General features: G+C 47.0%; 1 protein-coding gene across 2 annotated transcripts in view; it reads right to left on the reverse strand.

Annotated features, from left to right (window-relative positions):
- Positions 1-24929, reverse strand: part of LOC120941589 (alanine aminotransferase 2-like) — a 60241-nt gene extending 35312 nt beyond the window's left edge. Inside the window, exons 1-7 of one of the 2 annotated variants that reach the window (XM_040355092.1) lie at positions 24854-24929; positions 22401-22528; positions 15061-15150; positions 9229-9337; positions 7044-7177; positions 4650-4893; positions 3892-3971 (exon numbers count right to left, since the gene is read on the reverse strand). In XM_040355092.1, the coding sequence (XP_040211026.1) occupies positions 3892-3971; positions 4650-4893; positions 7044-7177; positions 9229-9337; positions 15061-15150; positions 22401-22523 (780 nt within the window). In that variant the 5' untranslated portion in view covers positions 22524-22528; positions 24854-24929. Of the gene's footprint in view, positions 1-3891; positions 3972-4649; positions 4894-7043; positions 7178-9228; positions 9338-15060; positions 15151-22400; positions 22529-24752; positions 24798-24853 lie in introns of those variants that run through there. The other variant, XM_040355093.1, reaches the window with a different exon arrangement.
- Positions 24930-25264: the final 335 nt, after the last annotated feature.

The following is a 25264-nucleotide window of genomic DNA, read 5'->3' on the forward strand; positions in this document are numbered from 1 at the left end:
TCTGTGTCCCTATGTACAAGAGACACAGATCGGTCTCCTCTCTCCCTGACAGCACCGCTGTCTGTGAGAGCCGGCAATGAGAAATGATCCCCTATGTAAACATATGAGATCATCTCTCATTGGCCGCACAGATCGCCTAGCAAACGGCCACTCCGATTGGCCATTTATGGCGATCTGTGATTGGCTGTGTCCAAGGGACACGGCCAGCACAGCAGTTCCCCGCTGCGCGCTCGGGAACGCGCGCGGGGAACGCGGAAAGGGGCAGACGTCAAATGACAGCGCCCCAGAGAAGTAGAACCACCCTGCGGCCGTAAATAGTCGTACGGCCATCGGGAAGTGGTTAAGGACAGCTTTATCCCATGAGGATGGATTTTTTATATTTTTTCACTCATCATATGTAGTGGGACTTTTCTTCTTTATTTCCTTTTTAACCTTTTTGCACTTATACCTATATGTTTTTTGTGTCACATATTGGTTTTTCCACTGTAATCTGATATTGCGAGAAACGCTCATTACTCACCAGCTATTATAGCCATACATAAGATCTGTTTACATTCGATCTTTTTCAATTTCCTTTGAGCGCTGTACTGTATATTCCAAATGTTTTATTAAAAGAAGGACAGCACTACAAGTCACAGCAAAACAAAATAAATAAAACCTGGCTGCTAACGCGTTTCGCACTGGAACTAGTGCTTAGTCATAGCTGGGTACTAACATATAGGTAAAGTTGATCTGGGGAAAATCCGATTGCCTCTCGGGGGATCAGAAAGGAATTGCACGGCTGGGCACAAGCACGTACAGGTACGTCCTCTTTAAGTGAAGAGCCGTGGGTCGCGGGCGCGCGCCCACGACCCGGTCCGAAGCTCCGTGGCCGCGGGTCCCGCGGACCCGATCGCCGCTGAAGTCCTGCGGAGCTGAAGAATGAGGAGAGCTGTGTGTAAACACAGCTTTCCCGTTCTTCACTGTGGCGCTGTCATTGATCGTGTGATCCCTTATCTAGGGAAGCACGATCAATGACGTCACACGTCCAGCCCCGACCCCCTACAGTTAGAAACACATATGAGGTCACACTTTACCCCTTCAGCGCCCCCTAGTGGTTAACTCCCAAACTGCAATTGTCATTTTCACAGGAAACCATGCATTTTTATAGCATTTTTTGCGGTGAAAATGACAATTGTCCCAAAAATGTGTCAAAATTGTCCGATGTGTCCGCCATAATGTCGCGGTCACGAAAAAAAAAATCGCTGATCGCCGCCACTAGTAGTAAAACAAAAATTATTAATAAAAATGCAATAAAACTATCCCCTATTTTTTGAACACTATACATTTTGCGCAAAACAATCGATAAACGCTTATTGCGATTTTTTTTAACAAAAATAGGTAGAAGAATACGTATCAGCCTAAACTGAGGAAAAAATATGTTTTTTATATGTTTTTGGGTGATATTTATTATAGCAAAACGGAAAAAATATTGAATTTTTTTCAAAATTGTCGCTCTATTTTTGTTTATAGCGCAAAAAATAAAAACCGCAGAGGTGATCAAATACCACCAAAAGAAAGCTCTATTTGTGGGGAAAAAAGGACGCCAATTTTGTTTGGGAGCCACTTCGCACGACCGCGCAATTGTCAGTTAAAGCGACGCAGTGCCGAATCAGAAAAACTGGCCGCGTCCTTTACCTGTATTTTGGTCCGGGTCTTAAGTGGTTAAATTACAGTTTTAGAGGATGCCTTAAAACTGTATACAGCATTATGGAACAATTGTTTTAGGTTGTTTTAGCAAGGACACTTCCTTCTTCATTGTGTGGTGATAAGCCTTGTTTGACCAGCAGCAGTAACAGCCAAGGCAGATCTGAAATCTATAGAAAGATGTCTTTTTAAAAAAAGTGATAACTGTAGCAGGCATAGCTTGGTAAAAATTGGCCAGTGGGTTTTGGACCATTCGCAATTTCTGGTGGCCAAAACTTTGGGATTCAGCTGGAACCTTCGCAGCAGCTAACACAAACCAAATTCTTAGTGAGGGCAAAACTTCAGTAGAGGGAAAGCTGCACGATACCAGGAAAGTCCTGGAGAGTTCCGGAAGAGTCCCAGGAGTTCCCAAGAGAGTCCTATGGGTTCTTGGAGATTCCTGGAGCATTCCGGGAGAGTCCCAGGGATTCCCAGGAGAGCCTTGTGGGGTTACAGGATGTCATGGATATGCAATAAAGTCTGGCAGCTTACCTGTCTCCATGTGTTCATTAGAGGCCTGACCCTCTTTCTGGCTGTCTTTTATCACCTTCCTCCCTGTATGGCTCCACCCTAGGCCATCCCAGGAAGCCTATATTAACCACTGCACTGCTAGTCTGCTTTGCTGTTCAACCTTTGTTTGTAGCTTGTTCCTGTCTGCCGTGTGCTTGTTTACCTTTCTGTGTACGGTCTTTGGTTCGTCTCTGACTTCTCCAGTTAGCCTGTTTCCCTGTCCCTTGGCCTGTTCCTCGATTACCCTTGTCTGCCTGTTACCCCGACCTCGGCTTGCACATCACTATTGCTTGTCCGGGTTGCTGCTTCCCCTCTCTCCCTGCGGAGCGTGACCTTGGGGACCCCAGGGGTCGCGACCTGGATCCAGCTGCGGCGAAGGCAATCCTCACCACCAGAGGCTCTGGTGAACACAAAGCTGAGTTTTAGACTCCGCGCCCTGGGGAATCTTGGGCTTACATTTCCCCTCTGTTTGCAGCAGTCGGCCAAAGGGTTCACTACCCTGTGGTTCATCCCTGACCCCAACGGGGTGCACTTGTCACCTGGCCACAGGTGACCTGACACAGGAGAGGGTTCCAGAAGACTCCCTTGTGATTCTGGGAAAGTCCTGGTGAATTCCAGAAGAGCTCTTGGGGATTCCAATAGAGTCCTAGGGAGTCTTGGAGATTCCTGGGAGGGTTCCAAGAGAGTCCTGGGTATTCCCAGGAGAGCCTTGGGGGGTTCAAGGAGAGTCCCTGGGGATTCTGTGAGAGCCTGGGGGAATTCCAGGAGAGTCACTAAGGACTCTGAGTCCTGGGGGTACCAGATGAGTCTTTTTGAATTTTAAGAGAGTTCTGGGGGCTTCCAGAAGAGTTCTGATGGATTCCAGGAGAGTCCCAGATGGGGATTCTGTGAGAGCCTGGGGGAATACAGGAGGGTCCTGCATGTTCCAGAAGAGTCACTAAGGATTCTGATAGAGTCCTGGGGGTTCCAGGAGAGCCTTATTTAATTCTAAGAGAGTTCTGGGGGCTCCAGAAGAGTCTTCTTTAATTCTAAGAGAGTTATGGGGGCTCCAGAAGAGTTCTGATTGATTCCAGGAGAGTCCCAGAAGATTCCAGGATAGTATAGGGAGTTTAAAAAGAGTTTTGAGAAATTCCAGGAAAGACCAGAGGTCTCCAGGAGAGCCCTGAAGGGTTTCACAAGAGTCCTTGGTATTCTGGGGGATTTTAGGAGAGTCATGGGGGTTCCAAGAAAGTTATGGGGATTACAGAGAGATTCTAGGAGAGTCATGACGGTTTCAGGAGAGTCATGGGAATTGCAGGGGAGTCCTTAGGGAAGGGGGGGGGGGGAGATTCGTGAATCTAAAAACTAATAACAATACAAAGACAACCTGCAAAATTGTCTCTTCTAGCAGGTACCTGATGTGGCCAATTTCTGATGGAGTGGATTAATGACACTTTTTTTTTTTTTTTTTTATATTGCTCCCTCTAATCGTCGGTTGTAATTGTGAGAATCTAGAAGCTCGGATCATCCCTGCTGGACACACAAAGGTTGGGAATTTGCTTGGAAAAAGAGACCAGAACCACAGCAGAGTGGGTGACACTAGACTTCGCTTTTAACTGAGATATCATCTGTTTAGGCATATTAATATAATAATAATATGGTTAATAGTATTATCACCTCATCAGCAAAAAGCAGCAGATTCTCTTCAGCAGCCAATCTAATGATCTCCTCGATGTTGTCTCTGCTCAGTACATGTCCTGTGATTGGGAGAAAGCAGATTTATCACATAGTCATAGGCGTATATTGTCTCATTAGCACATTCCTGTCATCCTGTCCTGATATCAGCCGACTATCACCCCCTGCACAGTAGCACGTAGACTGGAAGAAAGAGGGGCCAAGCTTTAAGCCAATCGGGGCTCTTTCACTTTGCGCAGTAGTCAGAGGTATAACTAGAACCTTCAGGGCCCCGGTGCAAAAAAACATGAAGGACCCTTTACTCCCATTGTGGGACCCTTTATTACAATCCCACAGCGGGCCACCTTCCTGCCGTCTTGGGGTAAACCTGTGCCCAGTGGTAGTAAAAAATGCCCGATCTTTTGTATTAGGGGAGGAATAGTGCCCCATTTTAGGTGTTAGTGGGAGAAATAGTGCCCCATTATTGGTGTGAGTGGAAGGAATTCTGTCTCGTTGTTGGTGTTAGTGGGAGAAATAGTGCCTCATTGTTGGTGTCAGTGACAGGAATAATGCCTCAAGGGCCGGATAAAGGCAAGCAAAGCGCCACATCCAACCTCGGGGGCCACTGGCCTAGAGAGAGCCCACATCTGTCAGACTTGGAATAGGATCTTTGGGAGGCCCAGTCTGCATGTGCATTGGCTGGGGGCAATCATGTGGACAGTAAAACCTGGCAAATCAGTACAGTCCTGGTGGGTCCGTACCGGTGGGATTCCCGGGGTTGATGACACACAGGACTTTTGGGTTGCAGTTTTTCCGGGCCGTTCTGAGAGATTCCCGAATACGGTCCACATTCACCGCCCATCCGTTCTCCTCGTCCAGGACATACTCCACCTTTGTGGCACCAAACAGCGCGATGGCGTCTGAATAGAGCGGATAGTGCGGCACGGGGACCACAATGCCCGTCTTCAGCGGCTCCTCTTCATTCACCACCAGTGCCAACACGTTCTGCCGAGAAACAGAGAATGAGGGACATCAGAAACCTTCCAGGATTGAATTAGGTGTCAGAGAAAATGACCTGCATGCTGGAAAATACATCTATTATAAGCCTATTATGTGACAAGTTGTATTGTGCACAGAAATTGAAAAAAGCTTGGCTGTATGCATGCTACTGTGCAATGTGAATTCTGCAAAATGATGGATCTCCTATGATTGGTGGGTCATATTTTCAGCCAATAGGGAATAACAGCCACCTGTATCCACCTTACCCTCATTTAGAGATTTGTAAAATATCTATCAGCCAAATATTATAAAAAGTATCTGCCTTCTGCTCCTCTCAGGGTTCAGTTTTGGGTGGAATCACTTGCTTCTTGGGGACACCAGTGGGGAGATCTCTGTGCCTCGGATCCCAACTATACCCTCCTGCCAAGGCCGCTCCCATGTTTATTTTTCATTATGAAATATGCAGCAGGAGGAGTGAGACTCTAGGTGTAGAATAAAATCTCACCATTACATCTTCAGGACATATAAATACCCAGCAGGTGATTCAGCTCAGCCACATCCTCCTGTAACTGGAATATTAGTCCTGTCTAGAAGCATGGGTGGGGGGGGGGATGCCTTTCATATGTGTGATAGTGACAGGTTCTCTTTGAAGAAGAACTCCAGCCTTCTGAGCCTCTGTCAGGTCCATAGAGGAGATTTCCTATCTGTCAGTACATGATATAATGAAAAATCTCCCATAACAGGGACACAAAGAAAATAAAAAACACATTTATTAGTAGAGTGAGGAAGGGTTAGAACTTCGGTTGTCCCGATACCACTTTTTTAGGACTGAGTACAAGTACCGATACTTTTTTTCAAGTACTCGCGGATACCGAATACCGATACTTTTTTTTAAATGTGTCCCCAAATGCAGCCATGTCCCCCCACAAATGTCTCCCCCCATATCCAGTCATGTCTCCCCCCCATATCCAGCCATGTCCCCCCATATGCAGTCATGTCCCCCCCCCATATGCAGTCATGTCCCCCCCATATCCAGCCATGTCCCCCCCATATCCAGCCATGTCCCCCCATATCCAGCCATGTCCCCCCCCCATGCAGCCATGTCCCCCATATGCAGCCATGTCTCCCCCCATATGCAGCCATGTCTCCCCCCATATACAGCCATTTCCCCCTCCATATCCAGCCATGTCCCCCCATATGCAGCCATGTCTCCCCCCATATCCAGCCATGTCTCCCCCCATATCTAGCCATGTCCCCCCCATATCCCGCCATGTCCCCCATATGCAGACATGTCTCCCCCCATATCCAGTCATGTCTCCCCCCCATATCCAGCCATGTCTCCCCCCATATCCAGCCATGCCCCCCCCCATGCAGCCATGTCCCCCCATATGCAGCCATGTCTCCCCCCCATATCCAGCCATGTCCCCCATATGCAGCCATGTCTCCCCCCATATCCAGCCATGTCCCCCCATATGCAGCCATGTCTCCCCCCATATCCAGCCATGTCCCCCATATGCAGCCATGTCCCCCATATGCAGCCATGTCTCCCCCCATGCAGCCATGTCTCCCCCCCATATCCAGCCATGTCCCTCATATGCAGCCATGTCGTCCCCCATATGCAGCCATGTCTCCCCCCATATCCAGCCATGTCCCCCTTACCTGCATCCCGCTGCCGCCGACTGCTTAATACGCGCAGTTCACCCGAGCAAGGGGGAGTGTCTATACGCGGCGCGAATCATTACAGCTATTCAAATGAAAGCTGTGATGTTCCCTATGCGTATTAAGCAGTCGGCGGCAGCGGGGATGCGGCGTAACGGCAGCGGGATGCGGCGTAACGGCGGGGGGGGGGATTCTATTTCGGTATCGGGGGTATTTGCGGGAGTACGAGTACTCCCGCAAATACTCGGAATCGGTCCCGATACCGATACTAGTATCGGTATCGGGACAACCCTAGTTAGAACTTCTGTCCCAGTGACCGTAGCTCCTCCCATTTCCTTTACGGGGTGTCACAGGGGCAGGAAGTGAAGGGAAATCTGCCCTAAATGGGGTCACAGGCAAAAATAACGAATCTAATATATACGCAGAGGGGGAATAATTGCCACTAACAGAGTTCAGAGGTCGTCAATGACTCTATATTGTGCCACTCACAGACTCACCAGAATGGCCTTCGATATCCCCCCGGTCACTATAATATCCCTGGGGTTACTGGGGACTCCGCCGTCTCTCTGTTCGATGAACTTGGCGATCTTGGGGGGCATAACCAGATCAATGAAATTTGGATTGTAGCTGCCTGTGGAGACACAAAGAGAAACTTCTGGGCTTTAACCAATACAATTTTATAAATGTAGCAGAATCTCTAACCTCTTCCAGTCTAATGAGAACCTTTGAGGGTCACGGACCACTGACATCCTTCAATATGTAGTGGGTTGTGAGGCATACTGGGTGCAAAGATGGTGAAAGTCATTGGGCGCCAGACACTTCTTGGATGCAAAAGAGGTTTTATCTCTTTTAACAGTCCTTTTTATATTTTGCAAGGGAAAGAGGGTTAGTGCCAGAAGACCCTTAAGTGGTTGCAATTTCAATAGGCAGACACTGAGACTTCAATAGGAACACAGCCGTATAGGGAAAGGCCCCAGCAAGGTGCAGGTTTGCTGTCTCTTATGGCAACAGTATTTAACAGTTCCTAACGCAAAGTTCAACTGTTCTCTTAGCTTCACTACAATGTCCACTTGTAGCGCTTCAGCCCCTTGAGCTCCTAGTGTCTCACTCTGATTCACTGACTCTGAATCCCTTGAGCTCCTCAAGGCTTTTTCGGTGGTATCTTCCTCAAGCATCACCCAAGCATCCCTGCTGGGTCCCTAGCTTGGCACTCCAGCAGTGGCGGCCCCTCCATAGGGGGCGCCCGGGCGCCGCCCCCCCCCCCACCCCCTCCTGTAGTCATAAAAAAAAACACGGGCCCTTTAAGGCTTTTAAAATGCAGCGCCGTGCAAATAACATACATTCATGCATTGCATGAGTGTATGTTATTGTGGCCAGCTGCCACTGGTCTATTCAGGTGGCTGGACATAGGGCGCCGGCTAACTGAATAACGTACAGCCAAGTACAGCCGAGTACAGCCCTTCGTCTCCCGGATGTCTTATCCTCGGAACGTACGGGGGCTGCGTCCCTTGGATAAGACTGATGGCCGTATCAGCCGATCAGGTTCACTGATTCTGGTTATCAGTAACCTGATTGGCTGAAGCGTCATCAAGGGCGGCAGAAGACATCGAGGGACCGTGGAAGGAGGGTGGTGAACCCCAGAAATCTGACTGGCAGCATTTTACATGGCACAGTGGCGACAATTGATGTGGGAACAGTGGGGACAATTGATGTGGGGACAATTGATGTGGGAACAGTGGGGACAATTGATGTGGGGACAATTGATGTGGACACAGTGGCTACAATTGATGTGGGCACAGTGGGGACAATTGATGTGGGCACAGTGGGGACAATTGATGTGGGCACAGTGGCTACAATTGATGTGGGCACAGTGGGGACAATTGATGTGGGCACAGTGGCTACAGTTGATGTGGGCACAGTGGGGACAATTGATGTGGGCACAGTGGCTACAATTGATGTGGGCACACTTTTGACACATTTTTGGGACCATTGGCATTTTTATAGCGATCAGTGCTATAAAAATGCATTGGATTACTAAGGGGTTAAGTATGTTCCCTGCGTGTGTTCTAACTGTAGGGGGGGTGGCCTCACTAGGGGAAATGACTGATCTTCTGTTCATACGTTGTATGAAGAGAAGATCAGCATTTCTCTCCCTGACAGGACCGGAAGCTGTGTGTGTAACGAGCGATCGCCTGTGCCCGGCGGCGATCGCGCCCGCCGGGCATGTGCGCACCCCTAGTGGCCTGCGCGAGAGCCGACGTATAGCTACGGGCTCTCACGCAGGGGAGCCGACCTGCCGCCGTAAAACGACGGCGGCTGGTCGGCAAGTTGTTAAATTGTGAACTGATGCACAGCAGTATATATAGCCTAAAACTGCATGTATCACCCCCTTAAGGTGCCAAGGCATCGGCATCACCTCAATGCTGACATGCAAGTCATGTGATTGTAAAGAAAAGCGTCAGGGAGGAGCTAGTGGCATTATCGCGTAAACCAGAAGTTTTGTCTTATTTGATTGTATTGAGGTGATGCAAAAAAGTAATAAAAAAGTGCAGTTTGTACAGCAACATAGAAACTGAATAACTCCATTACTCATTGTGCTTACTTTGGTTTAAATGCTGCAGTAATGCATCTAAAAATTGCTCTTGTGTATGACCCCAGACTGACGATCTACCCCAGACTCACCCACTGAACCATTATCCAAGTTTTTCAACATCTCCCGGGCCCGATGCTTAGCGTCCTCTGCAAAGTGATCAGTGTCCAGCAAGTCTGGGTAGGTACACAGAGCGACCACCTACAGAGAGAGAAATAGAGGTGACACCATTGTTAGCAGGTAGTGATATGATGACATTAAAATCATTATCAGAAATAATCATGAAATGCAATGGCGGTGCGTCCATAGAGGGAGCAGGAGCATCGCCCCCTCTCTCTCCTGCACCGCCACTGAATACAATACACAGATTCATGCATTGCATGAATCTATGTATTGTTGCTGCCGCCCACTATTCAGATGGCCGGCCCCCTGGTGAGCGTCGGCCATCTGAATAATGGCAGCTGGTAGGCTTTGGAAGTGCCTATCAGAGCCAGCGGCTCTCAGGCTGTAATCGGCTTCCAAATAGTTAGCCAGGGGGCGCATGGGGGGGTGGGTTCCCTGGCTAACACTGACAGACGTCTCAGTCAATCAGGTTCACCGGTTCTGGTTACTAGTAACCTGATTGGCTGAAGCGTTATCGAGGGCGGGAGAAGACAACGAGGGACCATGGAAGGAGGATGGCTGACCCCAGAAAGGTAAGTGCCATGCGGGGGGGGCAATCTGACTGGCAGCATTTTACAGGGCACAGTGGGGACAATTGATGTGGGCACAATTGATGTGGGCACAGTGGGGACAATTGATGTGGGCACAATTGATGTGGGCACAGTGGGGACAATTGATGTGGGCACAGTGGGGACAATTGATGTGGGCGCATATTTACGCTGGCCGCAAGGGGCGCTCCCATTGATTTACGAATCGAATATGCAAATGAGTGAGATACGCCGATTCACGAACGTACTTGCGCCCGACGCATTAATATACGTGGTTTACGTAAGTCGTACGTCCGGCGTAAAGTTACGACTCATAAAGCAGTCAGCAGCATGGCTGCATCAGGGAACACAGCCGTCGTTATTTACGTCGTTTACGTAGTACGTGAATAGGGCTGGGCGTAGGTTACGTTCACGTCGTAGGCAGTGATTCAACGTATCTTAGGGAGTATTTTCGACGCGATTCTGAGCATGCGCACTGGGATGCGTCCACGGGACGGCGCATGCACTGTTCGTTCGGCCCATCATTTGCATGGGGTCACGCTTCATTTAAATGGATCACGCCCACTTCCACCTACTTTGAATTAGGCCGGCTTACGCCTACGAATTTACGTTATGCCGGCGCAACGTTGGGAGCATTTGCTTTGTGAATTCCATGCTTGCCTCTCTGCGTTGCGTCGGTGTATGTGAATCCGGGCCATTAACTAGATCAGAGTTCAATTAACACTCTGATTTCCCTCTAAATTTAAATAGCACCGGTACTTTGAAGTAACCAGGCGCTACAAATGCATTGATTGATGATGCATTAGGAGTGTGGTAGGTTGGGGATAAAAGGCGTTCCTCACCCTGGGAAGTTGGGATGTAATGAGCGGTGTACATTGGTCGATGGTAAATAAGGAGTGTGGCATTGTCAGGATCAGGATCCAAACCCACAACCTCTGCTGTGTCTGGCAGTGGCTCTTATTGCCAAGTCTGAGATGCTGGACAGCTCCCTGATTCTTTGTACTTTTTTGTCTTCTGTCTTGTTTCCATTGAACCTTGAACTCTTTGCTTCTCCCATGAACTTCCTGATTTATGCCATGTCTCTATACTTCCTGTTTGTCGGATTATTGTGCTCTCTCCAGCCAATATCTTTCTCCTTTGTCTACCTGCAGCTGTCCTTATCTCCACTACCACTTGTTACTGACTATGCTTCTGCTCAATCCCTACCTGCTATATCTGCTACTGGATCCCGGCTTGCTGACCTCCTGGTGTGGCGATCCTGAGGACCGCAACCTGGTATTAACAAGCAGCTAAACCCATCTCCACCATCAGGAGCTCTGGTAAACACCAGTTACTGCTTTATGCTTGAGTGAGCCCACGTCATCTGCCAGTGTGCCCTGCTTCTATACCTGTCCTGCTGGTCGTGGGAGCCTCTCTCCTGCTATAGCTCCTGGTCTCTGTGCCTGACCCTGACAGGAAGGTTGGTGAAAAAAAAATGTCCTTCAACCCAGGACGTTGGAAGGAATGAGCTGTGTGCAATGATTGGTAAGGCTGCATTCACACCTTGGCGTACCTAATCGCGGCGTTTTGTCCCGCGAACTGCGGCGACAAATTTGCGGCATTTTGTACCACAATTTGCGGCGACAAAACGCCGCGATTGTGAATGCAGCTTACCCCCAGGTCCACATCTCCTATGCCGAACGCCGAAAGCCGCCTGAAAAAAAGGTCAGGGACTTGTTTTCAGGCGGCAGGCGTACGGCGTTCGACGTGGAGATGTGAACCATCTCCATAGAGGGCAATGTAAAATCATCCCTCCAGCGTCTTAGGGGCTGCTGCGGCGTCGCGCTTCAGGCGTATATACACCTAGGTGTGAACAGAGCCTAAAGGACTGGGAGTTCGTCAGTTTGGTGGTAAATGGTATCCCTCTTTTTAGGAAATCAGGAGGAAGGAGCTATGCACATTAAACTAGTAGGGGGTGTTAGTACAATTCTCAGTTTGTACACTAGGTGGTGCCCTCCTCTAAGATATTAATGTAGCAAACCCCTGAGGGAGCTGCTTTTGTTTGTTCAGTCCGTTACTCTGCCTTTCAACCCCAATGAACTGTCCCAACCCCTCTGGCACACCTAGCAATGTGATTAATGGAATATTGTGCCCGCTTTTTACTCTGCACATGCCTGCATAGACAGGAAGCAGCTACTTTTTATCCATTTTTATGTATATATTTTTAATGGTGGCAGTTAGTAAAATAATTTTTTGGTACTACACCATGGGGGCCGTACTTTTTTCTTTCTGAGGTAATTGAAGACTTGCTGCTGCCAACTTTCTGAGCCTACAGCAGTGGCGGTTCGGCCATAGAGGGCGCTGGAGCGCCGCCCCCTCTGTCTCTCGCCCACCACTGAGTCTAATAACATACATTCATGCATTGCATGAATGTATGTTATTGTTGCCAGCTGCCGCTGGTCTATTCAGATGGCCGGAACTTGAGCGCCGGCCACCTGAATAATGGCAGCTGGTTGGCTGTGCGGAAGTACCTATCAGAGCCAGGCTTTCCGAGTACAGCCCTCGGCTCCCGGATGTCTTAACCTCGGAAGTACGGGGGGTGCGTTCCTTGGATAAGACTGACGGTCGTCTCAGCCAATCAGGTTCCCCGATTCTGGTTATCAGTAACCTGATTGGCTGAAGCGTCACCAAGGCGGGAGAAGACATCGAGGACGTGGAAGGAGTAAGGTAAGTGCATTTTACAGGGCACAGAGGCGACAAAAGGCACAGTGGCATCAATGGACACATTGGTGACAAAGGGCACAGTGGTGACAATGGGCACAGTGGTGACAATTAAAGGGCACAGTGGCGACAATTGGCACAGTGGCGACAATTGAGGGGCACAGTGGTGACAATTGATGGCACAGTGGCTGTGTTTGATGGCATGGCACAGTGACTGCATTTGATGGCATGGCACAGTGACTGCGTTTGATGGCATGGCACAGTGACTGCGTTTGGCATGGCACAGTGGTGCGAATTGATGGCATAGTGACTGCATTTGATGGCATGGCACAGTGGTGATAATTGATGGCACAGTGGCTGCGTTTGATGGCATGGCACAGTGGTGACAATTGATGGCACAGTGGTGCGAATTGATGGCATAGTGACTGCATTTGATGGCATGGCACAGTGGTGATAATTGGTGGCACAGTGGCTGCATTTGATGGGCACAGTGAGGCTGCAATTTTTTTTTTTTTCGTTTGCGCCCCCCCCCCCCAAAAACTTTGAGCACCAGCCGCCACTGGCTTATAGCCTGCACACAACTAATCTGGTGAGCGGAGGAATAGAACAGTGGAAGCCCAGGAGATCTGATTTATATGCTGTATACCCCTGGAGGGGTGTTTGGAGCTGGTGAGTTGGGACCCTTGTGGGGGAGCACCTGTCGTGTTATAAAACACTTTTCACTGTGAGATCACAAAACGACTTGAATACAGATGAATGGAACTTTAACACTGATTAATCATTGGACATTCAATATCACTTTATTGGACTTATTTGGAGTTGTTTTTACTTATTATTGATTTATTTTTGAGGGACATTTTTCATGCAATGTGGAATGTCCTCCTGACATAAGGTTTTTGTCACTCATGGCACAATGGTTATCAGCATTTTGATGATTTGCAGTATCACTACTTTACTTTATTATTTATACCTATAGCCTTCTTATAGTAGTCACGGGTAAAGGATTGATACCTACACTGTTATACCCTAAAGTGATTTAGGGTTCACTTATTGATAGCACTACATTATTATTGTTTAATTGCATTTATTAGTTTTTCACATATATTTAGGACTACAGTTCCTACCCTTATTGGTTCATTTTCAGAGTCTTTCAATTCTTGTTTGAGGTATCTAAGCCCATTCTTCCTTACAAAAGTCTTCCAGTTCTTTGAGATTTCTGGGCTGTCTGTCACGCACTGCTCTTTTAAGGTCTATTCATAGATTTTCAATTATGTTGAGGTCAGGAGATTGTGAAGGCCATGGCAAAACCTTCAGTTTACGCCTCTTGATGTAATCCCCCGTGGATTTTGAGGTGTGTTTAGGATCATTATCCATTTCTAGAAGCCATCCTCTCTTTAACTTCAGCTTTTTCACAGATGGCATCAAGTTACCATCCAAAATTTGCTGACATTTTATTGAATCCATTTTTCCTTCTACTCGTTAAATGTTCCCTTTGCCACTGGCTGCAATACAACCCCAAAGCATGATTGATCCACCCCCATGCTTCACAGTTGGACAGAGGTTCTTTTCATTCCATTCAGTGCCCTTTCTTCTCCAAACGGACCTTTGCTCATTCCGGCCAAAAAGTTCTATTTTACCTCATCGGTCCACAGAACTTGTTTCCAAAATGCATCAGGCTTGTCTGTATGTTCACTTGCAAAGTTCAAACGCTGATTTTTGTGGTGAGGACGTAGAAGAGGTTTTCTTCTGATGACTCTTCCATGAAGACCATATTTGTACAAGTATCTCTTTATAGTGGAATAGTGTACCACAACTCCAGTGTCTGCCAGATCTTTCTGGAGGGATCGCGCAGTCAAACATGGGTTTTGAATTGCTTTTCTCACAATCCTGCGAGCTGTTCTGTCTGATATTTTTCTTGGTCTTCCAGATCTTGCTTTAACTTCCACTGTTCCTGATGACTGCCATTTCTTAATTACATTCCGAACAGAGGATACTGACATCTGAAAACGCTTTGCTATCTTCTTATAGCCTTCTCCAGCTTTGTGAGCGTCAACTATTTTCACTTATAGTTTTCCAGACAACTGCTTAGAAGAACCCATGGTGCTGATTGTTGGGGCAAGGTCAGATGAGTCTGGGCATTTAAAACCTTTGAGATTGACATCACCTGGTCTTCCCAGACGATGATTGAGAACAATCCATGACACTGGCAGGTCTCAGCTTTGCAAAGGGGGCAGTGCATGCTATAAATTCTGCAGGGTGCCCAAACTTTTGCAGACGCCATTTTTTTGTTTTCTGTAATTTTGAAAGTGTAAACGATGGAAATAAAATCTAACTTTTTTTGACATATTATAATATAAAATCTGTAATTTGATGCCTTTTGGAGATTTTTCCATCTTTCCTTGGCTTCGTTATGCACATTAATACAAATTTTTACCTGGGGTGCCCAAACTTTCGATCCCCACTGTATGTGACATGATTGTTGGGTGTTGGTGAGTTCCAGCGTTGTCCACTCACCTGTCTCAGGAAGGTCCGTGGCTTATTCCCCATGGCCTGCTGGTCCCCAAAATGGCACTTTGTAACATTACCGAATGGCTTGATAATCCCCTAAGGAACAAAAAAAGAATATTTAGATGTTACAGAAACTCTTCTGCTTACAATAATTATCTCCCGAACGATCCCTGTGGACATTTCTTGGGAAGGGTCCCTCTGCTTCCATCCAGACACACCTCCCTCACTGCTCCGGTATGTTTTAAGGGATGGACGCAGTGGGGTGATGTGTGTTACACTATATTACCAAAAGTATTGGGACGCCTGCCTTTACACGCACATGAACTTTAATGGCATCCCAGTCCGTAGGGTTCAATATTGAGTTGGCCTCGCCCTTTGCAGCTATAACAGCTTCATCTCTTCTGGAAAGGTCGTCCACAAGGTTTAGGAGTGTGTCTATGGGAATGTCCATTCTTCCAGAATTGCATTTGTGAGGTCAGGCACTGATGTTGGATAAGAAGGCCTGGCTCACAGTCTCCACTTTAATTCACCCCAAAGGTGCTCTATTGGGAAGTTGGGAGGACTACTATTTTTTTTCTCTATACTGGGTAAAGCCAACTTCAAATTATGACGTAACTAGTGTAGCGGGGTCATACTATCATGGACTATTGATAGCCTGAATCCTCATCGGAGTTCCAGTTACATTTGTACATACGTGTTTATATTTCTTTAAAAGCAATGCATTTTGGGACTAGAAGTATTAGGAGAAACGGACTCCATTGACATTTAGTAGGAATAGACTACATTTCCCACAATGCCCTGCCCTTTTGGGAGCACATGACACCTCTGCACAGCCTTATGGGGGAGGTTACTTAAAGGCAGGGAGGAGCTGACTTCACTCTCTTTTAAAAGGGCCTGCTCCTCTGCGGAGCAGGGGAGAGCTTCACAGCCAAGCGGTTAGGCCTGAAGCCTGAGAGGAGATCCATCTGGAGGATGGCCATTGGGAGAAAGACAAGACCAAGTGCCTTTATCCTGTACCCCTTCGAGAACCGGAGAAAGCTCGCCAGCTGACGATCGTAGCAGTGGAGAGTCGGATACCGGGGACAGTGTGTTGCGAGCAGTGACTGACTGGCGCGCTTTTGTGAAGGACTCAGGCGGACTGGGCCTGTTCGGGTGAGAGGGCACTTGCCCAAGTTTCCATACTACCCCAGTTTATAAATTAACATTATTCCATAAACCGGAGTGTTGATCTCCGATTGAATCGGAAAGGCCTAACAATTAAGAGTTACACCAGCAGAGTTGACTGACGCTGACTGGATTTTGGGTTATCAGCATTTGTGTTCATCATACCCCTTTGGATTACAATTAAAAGTGCACCAACGTTGCAACATAGACTTCGTCCTGAGGAGACATTCTGGAGCTGTTTGAGCCAGGCCTGGCCAAGGTTCTGCATTAGCTGTCTTGCAGAACTGCCCACTAGGGGGAGCTCGCAAGCATAAACTGCCTATAGCAACTCTAATACTTAGTAATAATATCCTTTTAGTTTGGGTTTTTCTTTCTTTATTGTTGACTCTTGCAAAGGGCCCTTGCAGAGTCATCCGATTCCTCATGCTAATACCTGTGTATGTTTAACCTGTTGTTCAAACCCCTTTATCCTTTCTTACCATATGCCAAGTAAAGTCATCCTTTTGGTTTTACTATATTGATTGTGTGAGGTGTGTTTACTCTTAGGAGCCGCCAGTTGGAGAAGGTAATAGTATTATTGTATTACAGTTGCATGTTTTTATGTGTTATTGTGGCCCCAGCCAAGTAGGGGACACAATACTATTGCATTTATCTGGTGTGCCAAGGGAGGGTTCGAGCCATTTAAAGGGGGTGAATCAATTAAAGAGAGTAGATCCCAAATCTATCCAGCGGCTCCTGCGGGGGTAGCGCTACACTAGCATAAATTGTTTGGTTCTAAACAAATAAACCAATTGAAGTAGTGAAAGATTCATCTCCTAGAGATGGGTTGATAACTAGCAGACGGACATCAGGTGCAAATTCTTTGCAGGTTTCTAGGCATACTCAAAATACTGCTCACAGTTAAAGCAGGACTCTGTGTCTGGCCAGTCAAGTTCCTCCACCCCAAACTCGCTCATCCATGTCTTTATGGACCTTGCTTTGTGCACTGGTGGGCAGTCATGTTGGAACAGGAATGGACCGTCCCAAAACTGTTCCCACAAAGTTGGAAGCATGAAATTGTCCAAAATGTCTTGGTATGCTGACGCCTTAAGAGTTCTCTTCACTGGAAATAAAGGGGCCAAGCCCAACCCCTGAAAAACAACCTCACACCATAATCCACCCTCCACCAAGTGATTTGGACCAGTGCACAAAGTAAGGTTCATAAAGACATGAATGAGTGAGTTTGGGGTGGAGGAATTTGACTGGCCTGCACAGAGTCCTGACCTCAACCTGATAGAAAACTTTTGGGATGAATTAGAGCGGAGACTGCGAGCCAGGCCTTCTTGCCCAACATCAGTGCCTGACCTCACAAATGCGCTTCGGGAATAATGGTCAAACATTCCCATAGACACACTCCTAAACCTTGTGAATGGCCTTCCTAGAAGAGATGAAGCTGTTATAGCTGCAAAGGAAAACTTAGAGCAGGTATGGTGGAAACCCCTCATAATGGTCAAACCAGGCATGCAGATCTGGTATGCAGAATCAGGGCTGGTGGGAACCCCTCACACTAGGTACAGCAGATGTACAGACCTGGGAACTCCTTGCAAACTTAACTAAGATATATAAACTGTCGGTGAAGTGCTTTGGTCTGTTTGATCACTTTTAAGATTGAAGGATGGAAAAAAGTAGATGGAATTGCTATAATATTGCCCCATGTATGGCTAGCTATAGCATACAAACCATCTGTCCCAGATTTGCTGGGACAGTCTCAGATCTTGGTCCTCTGCCCTGCTGATGCTGTGTCCTGGACCATGTCCCTATTTTGAGTTACTGTACATTTGCGGTAACTAAAAAGGCATTACTTGTGGGGATTGGGGCTGAAAGTGCATAGTCCCAGCATATTCAGAGGCAGAACCTGGGAGGGACCATCCTGTGAAATGGGCATGAATCGCATGATGGACAGTCCCTTCATGGTTAGAGGCAGGGTCTGTGCAGGGCAAAACTTTAAAGAGGGCATGATTTGGGCACACCCAAAGTGGGCAGATGAAATGCGAACCGTGAGTGGGGTTATCAGTGTCCCGGGGATTTTAAACCATAATATTGGTAAGTATTCCATAGGACTGTAAAGGGGTACAAGTCCCTCTTCCCACCTTTGTCACTGTCGATAAAGTGGATTACAGCTACCAGGAATACCTCCCTCCACTGCCAGGGTCTGGATCAACTTTTAAAATAGGCACAGGAGTTTAAATTCTGGCAAGATAGATCCTCACAGGAGGAGCCTTTATGTTGGGTGAAGAAATGATGGCACTTGTGGAGAACAGATCCTTATAGAAGGAACTATAAATCCTATTAGGAGGAGCCTTTTTGCTGAGTGGAGCCATTACAACGCCTGTACAGGATAAATCCTCATAGGAGGAGCCTTTATGTTGGGTGGAGAAATGATGGCACTTGTGGAGAACAGATCCTTATAGGAGGAACTATAAATCCTATTAGGAGGAGCCTTTATGCTGGGTGGAGCCATTACAATGCCTGAACAGGATAAATCCTCATAGGAGGAGCCTTTGTTGGATTGAGAAATGATGGCACTTGTAGAGAACAGATCCTTGTAGGAGGAACTATAAATCCTATTAGGAGGAGCCTTTATGCTGGGTTGAGTCATTTCAACGCCTATACAGGATAAATCCTCATAGGAGGAGCCTTTATGTTGGGTGGAGAAATGATGGCACTTGTGGAGAACAGATCCTTATAGGAGGAACTATAAATCCTATTAAGAGGAGCCTTTATGCTGGGTGGAGCCATTACAATGCCTGAACAGGATAAAGGCTCCTCCTATGAGGATTTATGTTGGATGGTGAAATGATGGCACTTGTAGAGAACAGATCCTTATAGAAGTAACTATAAATCTTATTAGGAGGAGCCTTTATGCTGGGTGGAGCCATTACAACGCCTTTACCGGATAAATCCTCATAGGATCTATATATCTATCAGGTTAAATCCTCATAGGAGGAGCCTTTATGTTGAAGGAAGCCACTACTGTGCCTCTACAGGATGAATCCTTATGGGAGGAGCCATTACTGTGCCTATTGCTTGAGAAATCCCTGTAGTAGGAGCCTTAATGGTGGTTGAAACTATTACTGAGCCTGTACAGGATAAATCCTTCTAGAAGGAGCCTGTAAATGTAGACATTACTAAGCCTGTTCAGAATAAATCATCATAAATCCTCATAGGTGGAGCTATTACTGAGCCTATAAATCCTCATAGAAGGAGCCTTAATGTTGGATGGAGCCATTACTGAACCTAAAAAGTATAAATCCTTAGAGACAGAGGGCCAGATTCACAAAGAGATACGACGGTGTATCTCCTGATACACAGTCGTATCTCTGACTTACACTGGTCGTATCTATGCGCCTGATTCATAGAATCAGTTACGCATAGATATGGCTAAGATCCGACAGTGTTACACTGTGTAACACCGTCGGATCTTATTTTCAATTTGAAAATGGCGCGGGGGGCGTTCCCACTGATTTACGCTGAATAATATGTAAATCAGCGAGATACGCAAATTCACGAACGTACGCGGACCCGACGCAGTGTTCCGATGTTTCTGTAGCGGTTTTCCTGGCGTATACTTACCCCTGCTTCTATGAGGCGCAGCCAATGTTAAGTATAGCCGTCGTTCTCGCGTCGAGTTTGAATTTTTTTACGTTGTTTGCGTACGCCGATTCAGAAACCCGCGCGTCGCAAGTTACGCTCATGTCGAAACCACTGACGTCCTAGTGACGTCAGTGGGAGCAATGCACGCCGGGAAATTTCGCGGACGGCGCATGCTCATTTAAATCGGCGCGGGAACGCGCCTGATTTAAATAGTACACTCCCCCTAGCCGCGGAATTTGAATTCCGCAGGGAGTTTTACGATCCGCCGCCGCAAGTTTGGAGGTAAGTGGTTTGTGAATTACCCACTTGCCTCTCAAACTTGCGGCATCATATCTTAAAACAGATAGATCGAGCGGATCTAAAGATCCGCTGATCTACATGAATCTAGCCCAGAGTCTTTGTCAGTTGGAGCCATTACTAGGCCTGTGCAGAAAAATCCTCATAGGATGAACCTTTATGCTGAATGGAGCCATTACTGTGCCTGTACAGGATAAATCCTCATAGGAAGAGCCTTAGTGCTGGAGGGGGGGCATTACTGAGCCTGAAAAGAGAGAACTCCTCATAGAGGAGACTTTTTGTCGACTGGAGCTATTACAGGGCCTCATAGAAGGAGCCTTTATGTTTGTTAGAGCCATTACTGAGCCTGCACTAGATAAATCCATTCGAGGAACCTTTATGTTGGGTGTCGATCAAGTGGATTACAGCAACCCAGGAATACCTCCCTCCCCTGCCCGGGTCTGGATCAACCTTTAAAATAGGCACAAGAGTTTAACTTCTGGCAGGATAAATCCTCACACGAGGAGCCTTTATGTTGGGTGGAAAAAGTATGGCACTTGCACAGGATAAATCCTCATAGGAGGAATGTTTATGCTGGGTGGAGCCTTTACTGAGCCTATACATGGAAATCCCTATAGGAAGAGCATTTGTGCACAGTGGAGCCATTAGAAAGCCTTTAAAGGAAAGGAGCCTTTGTGCTGGGTTGAGCCACTCAGAGAAGGAGTCTTTGTCAATTGGAGCTATTACTTGGCCTGTACAGAATAAATACTCATAGGAGGAGTCTAAGGCCCAGATTCTCGTTGATGGGCATAAAACTGCAGCGGCGTAATGCATGTCATTTACGTTACGCCGCCGCAAGTTTTACAGGCAAGTGCTTTATTCACAAAGAACTTGCCTGTAAAGTTGCGGCGGCGTATCGTAAATCCCCCGGCGCAAGCCCGCCTAATTCAAATGAGCCGGGTAGGGGGCGTGGAGCATTTAAATTAGGCGCGTTCCCGCGCCGAACGTACTGCGCATGCGCCGTCCCTAAAATTTCCCGACGTGCATTGCGCTAAATGACGTCGCAAGGACGTCTTTGGTTTCGACGTGAACGTAAATGGCGTCCAGCCCCATTCGACGCGGGAACGACGGCCATACTTAACATTGGTTGCCCCTCATATAGCAGGGGCAACTTTACGCGTCGCAAATCTAACGGAAACGTCGTAACTTCAGTGCGTCGACCGCGCGTACGTTCGGGAATTCGCATATTTTGCTAATTTGCATACTCGATGAGGAAAACGACGGAGGCGACACCTAGCGGCGAAAAAAAAATTGCATTTAAGATCCGACAGCGTAAGAGCCTTACGCCTGTCGGATCTAATGGTTATCTATGCGTAACTGATTCTAAGAATCAGTCGCATAGATACGACGGCAAAGATTAAGAATTACGACGGCGTTCATTGCGCTGTCGTAAGCCCTTTGAGAATCTGGGCCTAAATGTTGAGTGCAACAAGTACTGAGCCTGTACAGGATAAATCCTCATAGGAAGAGCCTTAGTGCTGGGGGTGGGGGGGCATTACTGAGCCTGTAAAGGATAAATCCTTATAGGAGAAGTCTTTTTGTCAGTTGGAGCTATTACTCGATAAATTCTCATAGAAGGATCCTTTATGTTGGTTGGAGCCATTACTGAGCCTGTACAAGATAAATCCTCATTGGAGGTGCCTTTCTGTTGGGTGGAACCATTAAAAACCTGTACAGGATAAATCCTCATAGGAGGAACCATTACAAAGCCTGTACAGGTAGGAGGAGCCATTATGCTGGATAACGCCAATACAAATACTTTATAGGATAAATCATCATAAGAGGAGCTTCTTTGTTCAATGGGGCCACTGCTGAGCCTATACAGAATAAATCCTCATAGGAGGAGACATTACTGAGCCTGTGTAGAATTAATCCTCATGGGAGGAGCCTTTAGGCCGAATAGAGCCACTGCTGAGCCTTTGCAAGATAAATAGGAGGAGTCATAATGTTGGGTGGAGCCATTACTGAACTATTACTAAGACTGTGCAGGATAAATCTTCATTGGAGGAGCCTGTATGTTGGGTGGAGCCATTACTGAACCTGTATACTATCTAGACTTCTCAGAGTATCCAAACACATTGGACATTCAGCACAATAACAAAAAAGTTTTGCAGTAGGTATATCTTCCCCTGACACCTCCTGGGTTTATTCATGGATTCAATCCGGATTTCAACCTTACCTCAGCCAATCGTCTCACCCATCCATTCTCGTACCTGATTGATCTCCTTCTGCATCTCCACCGCACGGGCTGACACTGACCCCAGAATTGGGACCTTCACATTCAGGACCGCCTGGTTCATGGTCTCCAGGTTCAAGAGTCGCTTCCCAGTCGCCATTTTCCCTGCGGTAAAAATAGTAAGGCAACATGTCATTAAATATAAGTGTACACAGAAGAACTGTGGAGGTGTGCAGGGGCCCCTTGCCCAGTCTGGAAGGAGCCAAGATTATGGGGTTTGTTTTTCAGTGTTCTTACAAAACTTTGACCCAAGATTCCCCATTTTCTCAATGTGAAAATGTGGAGTAACTGCTGAACTACAGCTGAGTTAATACCGGACTGTCTTTTGATCTACTACAATTGCACTTGCAGTTCAGAAGTCATCCCTGTATGGCTTCACCTGTAGTCCAGCAGTCACCCCCCTATAGTTGTGTTGGAAAAGAGCAACAGCATGTAATGTAAAGCTGTTAATAAACTGACAATACTGTATGCATTATACCTATCTATGCAGCAGGTGGCGCTGTAGTATTATAGTGTATAGTTCATGTTTTCTAGGATATATCTGAGTGCATGCACTTGTATATTCCTGATTCCTGTTCATGTTTCTCCATGCTGTAAGACATGTAATATATTTATCCATGAAAGTAAAGCCATATTACTGCATCCAAGAAGCTTCCAGCGCTTATTGCAACACTCTGCACAATAGGTTATGGGCCCAGGCACCCAGCAGCACCCCAGGCACCCCCAGCAGAGCCCAGCAGCATCCAAGCACTGGAGAGGATACAGAAAACCCAGCAGGCACTGAAGAAAATAATTCTACAGTGCCCCATGTGAGTACTGTATACAAGCTACTCAAATATGGCAAAGTGGTGCAAATGTGAAGTATGCAATAGCAAAGCTGAACAATGCAAATTACCAGCTTTGGAAGTTTAAACTACAAATTTTACTTAGCAAAGGATGTTTTGTGGCAAGTGCTGAATACAGAAAACCCCACCAATGGGGGAATGGTATAGGAAGGACAGACAGGCAAAAGCAAGGGGGGCTGCACTGAGGGGGGAGGTCTATACTGAGGGAGGGGGGTGGTCTGTACTGAGGGGGGGTCTGTAATGATGGAGGGGGGTGTCCTGTACTGAGGGGGGTCTGTACCATGTGCGCAGCCTCTGCACCTCCTGTACCATGTGCGCAGCCTCTGCACCTCATGTACCATGTCCGCAGCCTCTGCATCGCCTCGTGTGTGTATGTGTATGTGTGTGTATATATATATATACACACACACACGTATATTATATACATGCGTATGCCCGCCCAAGCATATGACTTTCTTTACTTTGCTGCTATGTAGCTCTGTAGATCTTTTGTAGACCTAGCAAAGCCCCTGCCCTGCACAATAGGTTGCACATATAGTTTAGTAAGTTAGTCCGTTACGATCTTACCTGTAGTTTAGCATTTCCGTCACTATCACTGTACATGTAGTTCAGCATTCCCCTCACTATGACTGTATATGTAGTTCAGCAGTCAGTTCTGTATGATCTTAGCTGTAATTCAGACAGTCACCCCACTATGACTGAACATATAAGGGCAGATCCACGTACCTCGGCGCTTCTCTCCGCCCGGGCGCAGCGTATCTAAGATACACTACGCCGCCATAACTTTTTTTTTCCAAATCCACAAAGAATTTGCGCCGTAAGTTACGGCGGCGTAGTGTATCTTTGGCGGCGTAATGGAGCGGCATTCAAATCTCTGTGATGGGGGCGTGTTTTATGTAAATACGTCGAGACCCGACGTAAACAACGTTTTTTTTATCCCAGTGCGCATGCTTGAAATGAAACCGGAACAAGCCAATGTTTAAGACGGTGACGTCATTCTACGCAAATCCCTATTCGCGAACGACTTACGCAAACGACGTAAAAAATTCAAAATGCGAGGCGGGAACGACGGCCATACTTAACATTGAGTACGCCTCATAACAGTAGCTTTAACTATACGCTGGAAAAAGCAAACAACGTAAAAAAATGCGCCGGACGTACGTTCGTGGATCGCCGTAACTAGCTAATTTGCATACTCAACGCGGAATTCGACGGAAACGCCACCTAGCGGCCGCCGAAATATTGCATCTTAGATCTGACGGCGTACGAAGACGTACGCCTGTCGCATCGACCTGAGATGTCGTCGTATCTTGTTTTGAAGATACAAAACAAAGATACGACGTGGGAAATTTTACGACGAGTAATTCTTTTGTGGATCTGCCCCATAGTTTAGAAGTCAGCCTGTTATGATCTGACTTGTAGTTCAGCAGTCACCCCGCTATGTCTGTATGTGTAGTTCAGCAGTCACCCCGCTATGACTGTACATGTAGTTCAGCAGTCACCCCGCTATGTCTGTACATGTAGTTCAGCAGTCACCCCCCTATGTCTGTACATGTAGTTCAGTGTCAGTCCGGTATGATCTCACCTGTATCACAGCAGTCACCCCGCTATGACCGTACATGCAGTTTGATAGTAAGGCAATAAATATCAGTGAAGTATTAAATTAAAAATTAAGTCTGTGTGTGTCAGTCGGGTTATTGTATAATCCACAGAAAGAACACCTATTAACTGGTGGAGCCTGGACCATCGTCTATATATGTGCAGCACCAAACATCAATTAATTACTATCATTCACTTTACAAAGTGTACATTCACCACCCCAGTCTCTACAATACCGGAGATCATGTGACCTCTTCACCGGTGGGTGGCTATTGGGGCCATAGCCCCAAAACTGGGGCCCAAAGCCCTGAGTCTCTCACCGGGTGCAGCGGTAACATCAGCGGCGGATGTGGGTGCCGTGAAGATAACTAACATCTCGGACGTTTTACTTTGTTCT

This window comes from Rana temporaria, chromosome 5 (assembly GCF_905171775.1).
Source record: "Rana temporaria chromosome 5, aRanTem1.1, whole genome shotgun sequence".
NCBI classification, from domain to species: Eukaryota; Metazoa; Chordata; class Amphibia; order Anura; family Ranidae; genus Rana; species Rana temporaria.